Here is a 14,842-nt window from a genome sequence, read left to right as displayed (position 1 = left end):
CCATTCCGGGGGGGATGAAGTGTCAGCTCGGGTGCCCGTTGCTGGCTTGCAGGGGCCGTGAGGAGCGCGAGCGGGAGGAAAAAAAGAAAAAGGAAAGAAAGAGGAAAAATTTGTGCGCCCAACGTGGGGCTCGAACCCACGACCCTGGGATTAAGAGTCCCATGCTCTACCGACTGAGCTAGCCGGGCGCTGCGCAGAGCGTTTTTCCTCCGCAGTACTCGGTAGTGCCCCCCCGCGCGCGCCCCGCCGGTTCCCTGCCATAGCCGCCAGGGGTCGCGAGCGCGGGCGGGCACGGGGCGCGAGCGCGCTGCCCCAGCTCCTTTGCATATTTAACACTGTCCCTTAATTAATAACATATCCCCCCGAGGCCGGCAGCAGTGCAGCCGCAGCAGCCGCGACCGTCTGGGGGAAAGCCGCGGGTCTCTCAGTGTAGTCCGGACCGTAAGCAGCCCCCAGCCCGCCGTGCTGCGCGCAGGGATGAGCAAATACATCTCTTCGGGTTTTCTACATTTATCCTGTTTTCCGACGTTTATTCTGCTTTTCTGCATTTATTCCGCTCCCTCTGCCCGGGGTGGGACGCGAGGGCTCGGGGAGCACCCGGAGGGCGGGCGCCCACCGCGCTTGGTCGCGCCGTCCTCACAGCAAAGGCATTCGGGGCGTGTTACGGCCGGATTTTGCTGTGCAACGCGGAGTTCGGAGCGTGGCCACGCAGAGAGCGTGGCAGCTCCAGCTGAGCCCGGCTGGGCCCCCGAGCCCGGCGCTGCCAGCCCTGGCTCACCGCCGCCCTGCGGAGCGGGCTGCCCGGGGCCGCACGCTCCCTTTGCGGTTTTTCCATCCCTTGTCGCCGCCCGGGTCCCGCAGACACGCGGGGCTGAGGCAGCGGAGGGGACACGGCGGGGCGGAGGGCACCGGAGCAGAGGCTCACGGCGGCCGCGGGGGGGCGCCCTCGGGCCGCAGCGGGGCCGGGAGGCGCGCGCTGCCCGCCCCGGCCCTGCCCGCGCCCTCCGCAGGCGCGGAGCCCCGCCCGCCGCGGCCGCGCCGCCGGCATGCCCCGCCGGCGTGCCCCGCCGCCGGCCGCGCCGAGCCGCCCGCCGCCCGCACCCATGCCGGCCTCCGCCGGCCTCCCGCTCCTCGCCGCCGCGCTGGCGCTGGCCGCGGGCGCGCAGGCGGGCGGAGGGACCGCGCCGACAGGTCCGCGGAGGGGAGCGCGGGGGGGGGGGGGCGGGCGGCGCGGGGATGTCCGCGGGGCTGCGCGCCGGCATGTCGGCGGGGTGCGGGGATGTCGGCGGGGTGCGGGGATGTCGGCGGGGCGCAGAATCGCGCGGGGGCTGCGCGGGGCGCTCCACGGGGGAGCGGGGCAGCCGCCGGAGCCGGGCAGCCCGGTGCTCCCCGCCGCTGCAGCCCCCGCGCTGGGCTCGCCCCGCGGCTCCGGCGGGCTGGGCAGGGCAGGGCCGGGCCCCCGGCCCCCCCCGGCTCTCTCCGGTTCCCCCCGCTCCCCCCCGGCTCCCCGCGGCCGCAGCGGTGCGCACCCGGCTGGGGAAGCTCCGGGGCGCTCCGTGCCCGGGAGGTGCTTTGCCCCCAGGGACAGCTTCCGAACACCATTTCAAAACTGGGATTTGGAGTTTTGGGGGATTTTTTTGTTCGGGTTACCGGCCCGGCCGGGACAGAGCCCCGGAGCTGCACGGTTCCCCCCGTACCCACCTCCATCCCTCCCCACCCTAACCCTAACCCTGACCTTAACCCTCTCCCAGGGAAAATCCGAGGGCGGGAGGGGCAGCTTGGGGCCCCATGCACCCCACGGCCGTGGGGTTCCAGCCCTTCTCTGCTCCCTGCCGTGCCTTCAGCAGCGGCGCTGGACACCAGTTGCCAGATCCAACTGGTATTTGGGCACCTGGCCCCGCTGGGCTGCCTTGGGAGTTCAGCATCCAGCTGAAGGGGTAGGAGAGGAAAGGTGATCAACCCTAAAGCTAACCACTGAACGCCTTTCTTCCCAGAGCCTGCTCTGCCGTACTCCAGCAGCGACATCGTTCATCCCATCAAGGTTGACGAGAGCGGATCATTCCTGTCCTACGATTTGTCCCACCGAGCACTTCACCGAAGGTCTCCTTCCTCCAGGAGCAAGTTTCTCGCCTTCTATGAACTGCATTACAAAGGACAACCCCTGAAATTCAACCTGAGCCTTAACAACAACCTCCTGGCGCCCGGGTTCGTCAGCGAGAGGCGATACGGGGGGATCGCTAACGCCAAGATCCAGTCTCATGCGTACAACTCCTGCCATATGATCGGGGAGGTTCGGAGCTGGGCGCTGACGGGAGGTCTGGCCGCGCTCAGCACGTGTGATGGCCTGGTAAGTACGGAGATTTTTAGTCAATAAGGAAATAGCAGAAGCTGTGTGAAATCCTTTTTTCTGCTGAAAGCGATAGCAGAACTCCCGACAGCGGCAGTCAGGATCTCATCGCATAGGTTTGATGCGGCCATGGATGAGCTGACTGTAAATTTCCCATGGATTCCAGTGGTTTGGGAACTCTCTGGGACTGTGTTTACTTGTTTGTGTCCAAATTCCCAAAGAGAGCAATTCTCATGTCGCCTCTGTCTTCTAGCACAGAAATGTAGGATTATGAGAAGCACATCTGAAAACAAAGTGTTTGAAAACTGGAGGTATTTATGATAAATCAGCTCACGTATAGTGAAACTTCTTTATGTTTCATGAACACCTCCGCTGCCTTATTCCACTGCAACTATTTTCGAAGGCAATAGTGACCTGTAAGAGTATAAGTTTTGCTGAAAGGCGAAGTGACTTTCACAAATAAGACTCTTGTGTCAGCACTCAGCAAGGCAAATTCAGGACTTCAGCATAAATGTGCATCTCTGCATTAGCTGGCATCCAGCTAGCACAGGCACCAGGTCCCCCCAGGGTTTAAAACCTCTTGGGGGTTTGCAGAAGTGTTACCACATAACTTGATAGCTCCTGTGATGCGCAGACCCCCGTTCCCGAGCAGGGGCCGTGGGATGACAGAGGTGCTGGGGGTTCTCCTTCGCAAGGACCGACCCCGGGAAACCTCCCCGTGTCCCCAGCACGGCATGGGGCAGAGGGAGGCATCGCTGTGGAGGGAGGGATCACCACCAGCGCCCGGCCTCTCTGGGTTTGGAGGGACGATAACTCCATCGGACCATCGGTCTGCTGGCAGCCGCAGGTGGCTTCGTTCGGCTGGGGGCTGTGTGTGCATTTGAAGCTTCCTGTGTTTAAATAAAGGCAGCGTGTGTCTGTACGCTGAGTTAGCCCGGTAGAGCGGGGTGGCTTTTAAATGGAAGGTCTGCAGAGGCCACCCAAATCACTGCGCTTTGTCTGGAGCAAGAGCGTGGTGCGGGATTTCAGGGAGAGGAGCGCAGCGCACAGACGTGCGGCGGGGAGCATCGCTGCTGCTTCTCCGTCACCTGAAGCTGCAAGAAGAGAGCTCAGACCTTCCCCGCCGTGGCTGATGGCAGGGCAGGACTGGCAGGACAGGAGCTGGGCGCATCCTGGAAGGTGTTGGTTGCTCTTTTCCTACTAAATTTAACAGCAGCTAAGGGCTTTCAGCACCCTGCACTTCATGCAGCACCCCTGTCTCCAGGGGGATGAAGGCTGCAGAAAATAGCCAGGCCCATCATTTGGGTAAAAAATAGACCGATGCACCTGGGAGGAACCCACAAGCTTTTGATTCGTTTTTCTGTTAATGTTTGTATGAGAGAAACACCGATGGCTGCAGTGGACACAGAAGTAGAAAGCGTCATGAACGCTCCCGTGAATGTCTGTTTGCACATGGACACCCCTGGTAATATACGATGGTTCTGGGAATGTTTGCATGGCCTCATCCTGCCAGCGAGCTGAAATCTGCCATCAGACTTGGAAATCCAGTCTTGCAGTGTGAGACAGGCGAAACCAAGCTGCTAATAGTGAATGGGCTGAAGGATGTTCACCCAGGTCATTTGAAATACATTCTGGGTAAGAGAATGAAACTTCTCTTTGTGAATTAACCACAGACGGGAGAGAAAAAAAAAGAAGTTACTCGTTAAATAATTGGTCATCCACGCAATGTGTCGCCTGAAAGCACCCATTTTATAATGGTGTTTGGCAAACCCCGTCATTAAGGTCTGTAAAGTGTGTTGAAAATGAACAATATCGTGCAAATGCTAGGGATTAGTATTATTTTTTAAGAAGCAGAAAAAGTTGTTGGCTCACAAAAGGCATTAGCACAACGCTGCAGGAGGGTCTGCAGCCCATAAACTGTGAGTGGTGAGCAAAACTCAGCCTGAAGTTGCTTTAGACCTTCTCTACTCAGTCTTAAAACGGCACCGGGGTGCCGTTCCCTGTTGTAAAGCACAGATGGGCTGTCCCAAAATTCCTGCTTGTGGCAGCCTCACGTGTTGAACCGAATCGCATCAGCGCCTCAAAGGGCCGAGTTCCCTGTTGCTGTCATCGTTGCAGCCCCTGCTCCAGCATTTGTCACTGGCGTAGCACGCAGTAATTGCGCCTTCTCTGACGCCCTTGGCCAGCCTCTGGCATCCCTGCTCCCGTGCCCAGGCTTTGCCTTTCTTACAACACTACTATAAGACTTCAAACTCCTCCTATCAGTGATTTTAAAATAAAATAGAGTCGTAAGAGCTGGGTTCTGCTCTCTCTTGGGTAGCTTTGCCCAGTGCAACTTCATCTTCTCCAAGGCTATTTTCTCACTCTCGTTGCAGACCATGGTGAGGGAGCAGGAGACAGGGGTTAGGGATGCTGGCGCTGCTTACTGGGGTGAACTGGGACACGCAAGGTGCAGAAAGGTTAACCAGGTGTGTTTTAAACAGAGAGGACTGGACCTTCCCAGGGGCAGCAAATGCCTCTCAGTGCTACCGCAGAACTGACCGGTGACAAAAGGTGGCCCCTGTGCAGGGCACCCTGGGCAGATTTCAGCCGGGGCAGCAATCTCTGCTCCCTTCCTGGCTCAGAATAACCTGCATCAGGAAACAGAGAAGGAATCATGGCCTCCTTCCCTTCCTTCCCCATCCCCATGGTGTTTCCTCCTTGTTATTTTACATTTGCAAGGAGTTAATTAGGCAGAAGCCGTTTTCTCCTCCCCAGCACCGCATGAGCGGTGAGAAAGCATCACTAGTAGGCTCAGTCCTGTTGTATCTCGGAAACGTTGGAAACAGTTGTAGAGGCATGTTTTGATCTTCTCTCTTTGTCCCTGCCCTGTCCTGGGGTGTGAAAGTAATAAACTTGTCAGAGCGAAAGCACGGTAAGCAAAGCTGAGTACGAACGGGCTCCCGAGTAAGCGTAGGACACCTCAGCCTGCTCCAGACATCGTAAGGCTGCTCTGAAGCAACCAAGAGCAGATGGAGTTGTCTTATGGCACAACATACGTTTACCAAACACTCCTCACGGCAGCACCCTGACTGGCCGAATGACGCTGCAGTCTCCCGCAGGAGCTCCCATTCCTTGGGATGAAGCTGCCCAGCCAAAGAGCTTCCCATGCAGCGAATGCAGCTGTTTGTTCTTGAGATGCAGCGTGGAGGCTGGGGAGTCCTGGCTGAGTCCATAACGACGTGTTGCAGCTGGGCCAGGTCAGGGGGGTCGTAATTAAGCAAAGAAAGTTTTAGGGTGTCATTTCCTGGTAAAGGAGAGATGCCAATAACACATCCTCCCGTTGTTGCATGGAGGGGCCATGCTCCTTGTCCTGGGACTGGCTTTCTTTGATTGGAGTTCCTGCCGTGATCAAGTGCTCCTGCAGGTTCCTCTTCCTCTTCCCTGGAGGTTTTCTGGTCTTTGACCGCGGGAAGTCTGTAACCCGATGGTTCACAGTGGTGATGCTTAGGCAGTGCAAAAGGCCAGAAGCAACTGGCTGCATCTGACGAGGATATCCTTGTGAAAACACCTCCATTCATGCAACGCTTACTCAGAACACTGGTGCTGCGCTATGGTCAAAGCCGTCCTTTGGGCTGTCTGCCTGGACTCCCCAGGGCATCTCCAGGAAGGTCAGAGAGAGCTGGCGTGAGCAGAGGAGGGAGCACAGTCCGAGACCGTATGGGCGCCTGTTCCTGGTGTGCTCTGGTTCTCTGGAGAAGGCATTTCTCTGCCTCAGCATCCCTGCAGTCCCTGGGCTCCTCACTATCAGACACCCATTGGGCTCACCACCCATCTGCACTTTGTGATGGCATCTCTTTAGCTTTTTGCTTTCTTAATGATCACTCCATGCTGGCTTGTTCGCTTTTGTCTGGGAGTCTAGAGCTCAAAATATCCATAAAAACAGTTCGTTTAGAGAAGACCTGTTTCTTCCTGGAAAATTTTGCAAACCCTCTCCCATTCCTGGGTTCTTCAGTGTGGGTCTGTGCTAGATGCAGATGGCTTCACGGTGACAACTTTGTCTCTCCCTGCCAGAAAGGTGTGTTTCGGCTCATGAACGAGGACTATTTCATCGAACCAGTGTCCACCAGCTTTCGGGAGGATGGAGCGGCGCAGCCCCACAGGATATACAAGCGCCAGGCGCCTGAGCACAGGGCAGAGCAAGGCAGGAGGCCGCCAGCTCCACGGGAAACCTGTGGCGTGCAAGGTATGGTCCCCTTTCTCTTGCATTTTGTGATGAGCCAGTAGCTCATCCCAGGGTTGGTATCTTTAGTTCTGTAAGTCTGAAGCACGTGGTAGAAAGATAAAGGGAGCAATGCTGATCCTTAGCCCCCTGCATTGCCTCTGCAGACTCGTTAGTCTTAAACCCCAGCATTCAGCTCCCATCGCATGATGTGGAGACTGAGTATTTGTTTGCATTTCCTTGCAAACATCGGTTTCTGACCTGCTGTGGCATTGGACTTTCGCAGTGAAACCCAGTGGCTGTCCCGGGAGTCTCTCTGCTGCGGGGCAGAGAGTGCATGCCAGTTCCTTCTCCTCTGTCTAGAGCAGATGGGTTGGAAAAACTTCCAAACCCCAGATTTCAAGTAATGAGGAATTCAGCGCATCCCCAGCAGCTCACGGGCCCTTTACTCCTTGTCTGCATCAGTGAAGCTGCATCTTCCAGGCAGTGCATCTTGTTTTGCATATTTCCTAGAGTGCTTTGCTTTTGGAAACTGTTTTTTTTTTCTATAGTATGGTTATCTTTAGGCATTCTTCTGTTAATCTAAATTAATTATTTAACCTATGGTAATAATCATAATGGCTCCTTCTAGACTTTGAAGTCTGTTCATTGTAAATGAATTTCACTGGGTGTAATATGGCCCGTGTGTAACGCACGTGGATCTCTACTGCAGTCTGGGCTAGCAAAGTGGGTGTGATGTGTACGCCCCGGAAAGGAAACCAAAAGTCTGTCCAAAAGGATTTTAATTACTGCAAGCCGTTCACTTTGTACTGATGTATCGCTGGTTTTCTTTGCAAAACACCACGCAGCCAGATGGTGTTAGGCTGCGAGGTGGTGTTTAGCTTCTGTCAATACATAGTGCAGCCTGTGTGTACAGCTGGGCAAGTGGTTAAGAGGGGTCTCAAAGGGCAAATGCCATGCGAACCTTCCCTGGGGTCCCGGGAGCCCTCTGCGCCCGTCCTCTCTGCAGGACCTTCACGTCCCGGCTGGAAGCTTAGCAGCAAAGGACACGATGGAAACAAGCTCCAAGGAAGCTGTTGCGATTAAACTGTCACAGTGGTATTAGCGATTCATCAAATTATCCAGATACTTGGGATTTTTCAGGCTGGGGGATAAAACACTCTTTCACAGCTAAAGTACAGTATAGTCCGTAAAATGTAAAAGTCCATTGTTAACAAACTAAGGCTGAGCCCTTAGAAACTGGTCATAAAAGCAATTCCCACTGTGTGGGATGGGGTTTGTAAAGCCTTTACCCAGCTTGGGGCTGACCCTGACCTTGATCTTGGAGCAGCGTCACAGGAAAAGTCTCCGCATGAGAATTCCCAGTTGCTGGAGTGCGTGAGGAGCATCCGAGCTCTCCTCCGCCTCCTGTCTCTTTTCAGCCCCATGAATGTTCCCGTTGTTTCTCCCCGGGAAGGAGCAGAGTTCAGTCTCCATGTGGCCGAGGAAATCTGTGCGGTCCTGCAATGTCTCGGTCTTCCCCAGGACACTGAGGATCTTCAGGATTTGGCTCAAGACCTCAGTCCAACTTTGGGGACGCAGAGTTTATCATGTTGGGGAACTGTCTCTCCCTGCAAAATACAGATTTGTGATGATAATCAGAATTGTTGAGCCACCGGGGTTGCTTCTCAGTGGTACGTGCTCAAGCGTCTCTGCAGGGTTGCCTGTAAATTCATATGTCGATACAAACCCTAAGCGCTCGGCTCTGGGAGACTCCATGTTCCTCGTGGAATATTGCAAACCCTGTTCTAGTCAAAGAAATTACTTCAAATGCTTTTTTTTTTTTATTTTTTTTCTGTCATGCTAATGCTGCTGTGCAACAAACTGAGCTCAGAGTCTTCACCCCCCAGTGATTTTTTGGAGCATACAGCACAGCAAAATATACATAGGTTATGGGTCTAAGTGTGGGCCTCCTTCTCAACACCAAAAGGTTGTTTCTTTGAATTAAAAAAAAAAGGCCTTGATTATATTGTGCCAATGTGGCAGACATTTTACCAAAAAAAAAAAAAAAAGTCTTTTTTCCCCCTTTGGTCCCTCAGAATCTCAGGAAAGCCTGGAGAGGTCTGAGAAGCGGAGGGAAAGATGGGAACAGAAGCAGCACAGGAAGAGAAGAATAAAGCAGCGCTCCATCAGCAAGGAGAAGTGGGTGGAAACGCTGGTGGTGGCAGACACCAAGATGATAGAATACCATGGGAGCGAGAACATAGAGAAGTACGTGCTGACCGTGATGAACATGGTGAGTCCCGGTCCTCTCGATGGCAGAGCCGCCAGGTCCCTGGGGACGCGGCTATGAGACATAAAGACCACTGGGCTTGCCAGGACTCATCCCTGGTGGGACCTCAGCAAACCGCTCACCAGACAGGCTGTTCCCACCCGCGCGTTGGCTTTTCTGCATTGCTCGGTGCTCCGTCCGCCCTGGGAGGACGGGTCGGTGTCAGCAAGCCCGAGGGCAAAATCTCCGTGCAGATGGGAGCAGCCCGGCCTGCAGCGGTTTCACCTTCCCCATGGGCTCGAGGGCTGTTCCCGTCTCCGTCCCGCTGTGGGGGTGGATAACGTGGCCTCCCAGGGAGATAGCCCAAGGGCAGGGCTGCTCCTCCTGCACCCCAGCTCCAGAGAAGGGAGGTGGTGGGTGCTGCCCGCGGGCGCAGCGCCGCCACCGCGGCTCTCCCCAGGCAGCCGTGCAGGCAGCTGGGGCACGGAGACCCGGCTGGAGCTGAAACCACCCCAAAGCCTGCACGAGGGCCACCCACCGCCCTCTGCGTGATAAGGAGACCTCCTCACAGGAGGAGAGACCCGCAGGGACCTGGGAGCTTTGGCTCAGACTCCCTCGAGTTGCCGGCACTAGCCTGGTTAGCAGGAGAGACGTGAACGGCTTTCCTGGGAAGGTGCCACCGAGGACAGTGAAGGGAAGGAGCACCAGATTGTGGTGGTCTCTACTGGGAATCTGGGGGGAGTCGCTAGCACCATAAAGCAAGCAGATAAGTCAGCGTGGGTTGGTTTAGTCTGTTTACTCTTCTGCTGCCGTGGTAGCACCTATTTGCATTTCGGAAGAGGGCTTTGGTTGATGGGCAGAAAAGAGGGTGGGATTGGGCAGAGGACCTCACGGTGCCATCCCTGGGTTTCTGGGGGTTGCTGAAGGCACCCAGAGAGCACAGGCTTCCTTTGAGATGGTAAACACATCTATGAGGAGTGAAAGCAGAGGTGTTCCCCTGGGCATTTCTGATTGAGTTTCAATGCGCTACACAGATTATATCAGTTTTAAATGGATATCATCGCACTCCGAACGCTTTAGTGCAGGTCTGCATCTGGTCTTGTCTTTTATTTTGGGGAATTCCCCGAGATGTTGTCAACAACCTTCAGTAGCTTCCCCTCCAGCTCATGTTCCCCTGCAGATGTACTTACCAGCAGCAGTGTCACAGGGCAAGATCTTTTTTGGGCTTTATTTCTTTGGCTTTTGCATGTTGCAGGTGGCGGGTCTGTTCCACCACGCCAGCATTGGGAACCCCATCAACATTGCAATAGTGCGACTCATCCTGCTGGAGGACGAAGAGGTAAAAGGAAAACACAGTGACTCACCCTCCCGTCCTGGCAGCCAGGCTGGGATACACGGGGAGCTGGCCTTGAAAGCCCGAAAGCTCTCTCTTGCGCTGTTTTCATGGCCTGGATAAATTTACGTAAGATAAATGCAGGTGCCCGTGCTTTGCTTCCTTGTCTTCTGCGTGGGTTGCAGCCCTGGTAAAGTCAAGGGGACGGCATGGGCAGAGGAGCTGCAGAGTCCGATTCTTATAATAATTTATGATAACTCAGCATCGCTGCCGGTAGCAGAGGGCTGCGAATCGCTGGTTGTTTGTGCTTCCAGCTGCAGCGCTGGCTCTCAGGGAGCCTGACGCCGCTCAGATGGGCTCCCCAGCTGTGTCCTTTGCCATCAGCCAGGATGGGGTATTTTCCTGCAGTATTTCTTAACCCCCATTACTGGATGATTTAATGTTTCGGTTGAATCACAGATGAAAAGAAAGCAGAAAAGGACTGTATTCCCACCCAGCCTACAACCTATAAATATGGAGCGATCCCATCTGGATGGCAGTTACTCCCGATTCCACTCTGATGTGCCTGAGATCAGACCCCTCCCCACTGCATCCTAAAAACCAAACAGATCCAGGCAGCAACGTGACAGCAGACTTTTAATTATGTTGGCAGGAGGATCTGAAAATCTCCCACCACGCAGACAACACCTTGAAAAGCTTTTGCAAATGGCAGAAGAGCATCAACATTAAAGGAGATTCCCATCCCCTGCACCACGACGTCGCGGTCCTGCTCACAAGGTATTGTGCCCGTGTGCTAATTTTATGCTGTAGATGCTGCGCTGACAGCTAGAAACACGTCTGCCGGCAGCGGGGCAGCCAGGCAGCCAGAGGAACATCTCGGTGGGAGCTGTTGAAATCTCACTCTCCATGCCCGAGCCCCGCCTGGCCACCTGCACATAAGATATGTAACATGAAATCTGAAGAGAACCTGGTCCTAATGGCTGGAACTGGTCTCAAATCTCAGGTTTAAACCTGGAAACAGCTCCCAGTTGACTAGCAGTGGAGGTTTCCAAACCAGCTTTTCACCATGGTCCTGTTGCCAAGACCCAGAAGGACTGGATCCTTCCCAGGAGATGTACACAGGGATTAACTCTCCTTTTTCCCTTGGAGGCTAATGCTGGGATTGGCCAAGGAGTCTCTGAGAAGGCCCCTGACCTCCCGTGAAGCTTGCAGGAATTCATGCCTCTGGCCAAGTTTATATACCTTGCAGTCAAACTGTAGTTTGATGGTTTCAGGCTGCAGCAGCTTGGCTGTTGACAGTATCGTGGTGGTTTGTGTGATGATTCACAACCCACAACAGTTTTATCTTCTTTAGGAAGTTTGCTTTGTAGCAGAAATAAGGCACTTAAGGCCGTGTACTTCAATGGAGTTGTTCTTCCTGGGTGGCTGGAGCTCCTCTGCCCTGGACCACAGCACCCCTGGGATGTGCTTCCCCAAGCAATGTAGTAATTGCTTAATTATTCCCAGCATCAGCTTTATTTATACAATGGAATAAACGTAGCCAGGCTGGCTAGCAGTTCCCATTAATCAGACTTAATAGTAAGCCGGGGATATTGGGAGAGTAAAGGGGAAAGGAAAGGTCGTAAATCTTTCCGTTGTGGAAAGACGTTGGATGTCTCGGTTCTCGCTTCTGTTTGGCTGGTGTCCGTGGGTCTTCCTCCGTGGGCTGGGATGTGTCCCGTGCTCCTTCCCGTGCCTCGCGTTGGGTCCTGCCGCTTTCAAACCCCCTCTTTGCTCTGTGTCTGTGTGTTCGTTGTCTCCATCGCCCAAGGAAGGACATCTGCGCGGCCATGAACAGACCCTGCGAGACCCTGGGTCTGTCCCACGTGGCGGGGATGTGCCAGCCCCACAGGAGCTGCAACATCAACGAGGACACGGGACTGCCCCTGGCCTTCACCGTGGCCCATGAGCTCGGACACAGGTACCACCGCCTTCCTCCTCCTCTCCTCTGACCTCTGTCCTCTGCGCTGCTCAGTCAGGGCTTGAGAAGGCGCGGGTGGAAGTTGGGAGAAGATTGCCGAGTGTTTCCTCACTGGTGCAAACCTTCCTCTGCTTCCGGGGGGAATTTGCCCTGGGAGTTTCGTTTCAGAGTTAAGTTTTTGGTTGCCCCAGGTTCAATGAAAATCACATATTCCGAGGCAACCTGGGCAAATTGCATTTGTATATTATCCTGTGTTGCTGATGCTGAAGGTTTTGGAGAAGAGGGTTGCCCATTAAGAAGTTTTAAAATAGGGCCTGCGTATAGAATCAGCGACAGAATTTTGCTTGCCCTAATTTCAATTACATTTTGACAAGATCACTTGAACATTATAGTTCATAATAGCTATCTTGGTACGGTAAAAACACGTACCCAGTAAGTTTAGTTAACCTGATCTTGTTCGATATTCCCATTACTTTTTTCTTGGCTGAGTTTTCAGTAAGAAAGCTGAAATAAAAGCATGGGACAAAGTTCAGGGCAGTGTCCCTGGTATCACTAAAATGCCCCACACAGCCAGATCCCCCGGTGCCTGTTAATGACCGAGTCCCCGCGGAGCTGGGACGGTTTGCGATGTCCGGCGTCGCGTGTCTTTGTGCTGGAAAGCAGAGAGGCTGCGCGGTTGTAGCGGCGTGCGGCTCACCTCTCCTTTGTGGGACTGTGCTCTTACACAGTTTTGGGATTCAGCATGATGGAAGCAGCAATGACTGTGAGCCAGTTGGGAAAAGACCTTTCATCATGTCTCCACAGCTCCTGTATGACACGTCCCCACTCACCTGGTCCCGCTGCAGCCGGGAGTACATCACACGATTCCTCGAGTAAGTCCTCCCTTCCTCTTCTTCCTCGCTCGCGAGGTGCTGGGGGTGGCTCGGGGCTTGGGTCTGCAGCCAGGGACTGACCCAGCCGATTGCGCTCAGAAGTCGGCCCCAGGACACGTGGGGATGCTTTTATCTCACTCGGTTGCCTTGGTCCTTGCTGGGAAGGATGGGGGTTTGAACACAAAAGCAGCAGGAGCGTTTGGGCGGTGGCACAGGGTTTGTGGCTTGAACAAATAAAGCCGAAGTGGTTTTCTTCAAGGCTTTGTGCAGTTTTCTTCGGTGCTGTGCAAGGGGCAGATGATGTTTGCCTGTAGGCAGGAGGCATCACGTGAGGAAATGAGACCGAGCCAAATTCTTTCGTGCATTTGTTTATTTTTAGCACCCCACGGCTGATTTTTCAGCCTGTTGTTATTAAGTTCCTAGGAACGGGGCCCAGAGATTTACGTTTGTCAGCCAGCAGCTTGCACTGGAGAAATGTTTTCCTTCCTTGCTACGGGAAGGTTAGAAAACAGTGAGAGCATCGGCAAGAACCAGCGACAGGGAGAGCCGGGTGAGGGACTGGCAGGGACATGCGGGGAGGCTGCCTGGGGCTGAGCCCCCATTTCTAAATCCCAGCCTGGAACGTGTGGGCTTGGCCCCCACGCAGCGTGAATTATCGTCGATTTATGGCTTTCGGTGGAATGGAGCTTTCTTGTATCCGCAGCGTTCTTGGCCCTCTGCTTTTAACCTTCACTTTTGGATTCAGAATTTCCTGCTTGCAGTGACCTTGGGCTGCTACGAGCTGCGACGGGGAAGAAACAGAGCAGCTGGACGCTTCTCCAGTTGGGTTTTGGTCTCTGTGCTCCCCCCAGAAGGGGCAGCTCTTCCTTACGAGCGGAGCAGAGCCCGGCAGGCGTCTTTCACCTGCTGCGACATCCCCCCGGCGAGGGAGAGGCCCGTTGCCAGCACAGACATGAGCACATTATAATACGATGTTGGCAGGAGAATGGGAAGGAGTGAGCCAGAAAATGAGATGCTGCTGACCTCGGGTTGCTGGATGTGCTTGGAACAGACCTCATGTTTGGGGAAAAAAAAAAGCACTCTCAGATGATGCTTATTATTTTACAAAAGATTATTATTTTACAAACGCTGCCGAACGTTGAAGCATCTGAAAATGATTCCCATCATCGACAGCGGCTCGGCCCCGGTGCTGCGGGTCAGGCCCTGGGTGCAGCCGGGGCTAGGCAACCCCCTTGGCGAGGCTGAGGTTTGGGATCTACTCGGACACCCAGAGGCGATGGAGGAGGTCACCTCCCTGCCGGGGTGGTGGTGTTCCCCAGGGGAATGAGCATCCCTTGCTCAGGCTAACGAGGGAGGCCGGTGCAGGGCGGGCGGTGATGCTCCCGCAGCAGAGGGACCCCTCTGCCGCTCCCCGCTCCGGACCCGGACCAGCCCTTTTTGGTGTTCCCTGACTCTCCTCTAGCCCTCAGAGGAGTCAGAAGGTGCTGTAAGGCTCTTTGCTCTCCACCCCTCACCGTGACGTGAGCTCTTTCCCAGCCCGGCTGGTGGAATACCCTTGTAAAACGGGGTCTGGTATCTCGTGGGTGCCCTGCCTGCGCCACAAGCAGCCTCCCTCCATCTCAGCAGCAGCCTTGGCACAGCTGCAGGTTGTCTTGTCTCCCTCCAGCCTTTTCTCTAGATCAGACAAGCAGTTTTTCAGCCTCTTTGCACAGTGCTGAAGGTCTTCTGTCATCCTCCCATGGGCTCCTTCCAGCCGATCCCCACCTTCCCGGAGCCTGGGGACGGCTGGTCTTCCCCTGCCTTTGCAGCCCTGCCTGCTGCATCGCTCCTCTGCCAGTTCTGCCAGATCCTCTCTTTGTGCAGCTGATTCTTCCCGAG

The 14,842-nt window shown here is 54.9% G+C and overlaps 1 protein-coding gene and 1 non-coding gene across 3 annotated transcripts in view; one reads left to right on the top strand and one right to left on the bottom strand.

Annotated features, from left to right (window-relative positions):
• Positions 1–115: 115 nt before the first annotated feature.
• Positions 116–188, bottom strand: TRNAK-CUU (transfer RNA lysine (anticodon CUU)). Its single transcript has one exon. It is a non-coding gene; the product is annotated as a tRNA-Lys (tRNA).
• An 871-nt stretch (positions 189–1,059) lies between these two features.
• Positions 1,060–14,842, top strand: part of ADAMTS7 (ADAM metallopeptidase with thrombospondin type 1 motif 7) — a 51,977-nt gene continuing 38,194 nt past the window's right edge. For both annotated transcript variants that reach the window (XM_072870959.1, XM_072870960.1), the window contains exons 1-8: positions 1,060–1,191; positions 1,995–2,347; positions 6,401–6,572; positions 8,627–8,823; positions 10,055–10,138; positions 10,785–10,909; positions 11,943–12,092; positions 12,821–12,964. In XM_072870959.1, coding sequence (XP_072727060.1) covers positions 1,104–1,191; positions 1,995–2,347; positions 6,401–6,572; positions 8,627–8,823; positions 10,055–10,138; positions 10,785–10,909; positions 11,943–12,092; positions 12,821–12,964 — 1,313 coding nt within the window. In that variant the 5' untranslated portion in view covers positions 1,060–1,103. The remainder of the gene's footprint in view (positions 1,192–1,994; positions 2,348–6,400; positions 6,573–8,626; positions 8,824–10,054; positions 10,139–10,784; positions 10,910–11,942; positions 12,093–12,820; positions 12,965–14,842) is intronic.

This window comes from Ciconia boyciana, chromosome 8, assembly GCF_034638445.1.
Source record: "Ciconia boyciana chromosome 8, ASM3463844v1, whole genome shotgun sequence".
NCBI lineage: Eukaryota > Metazoa > Chordata > Aves > Ciconiiformes > Ciconiidae > Ciconia > Ciconia boyciana.
This window is presented reverse-complemented; position numbering and strand designations above follow the sequence as displayed.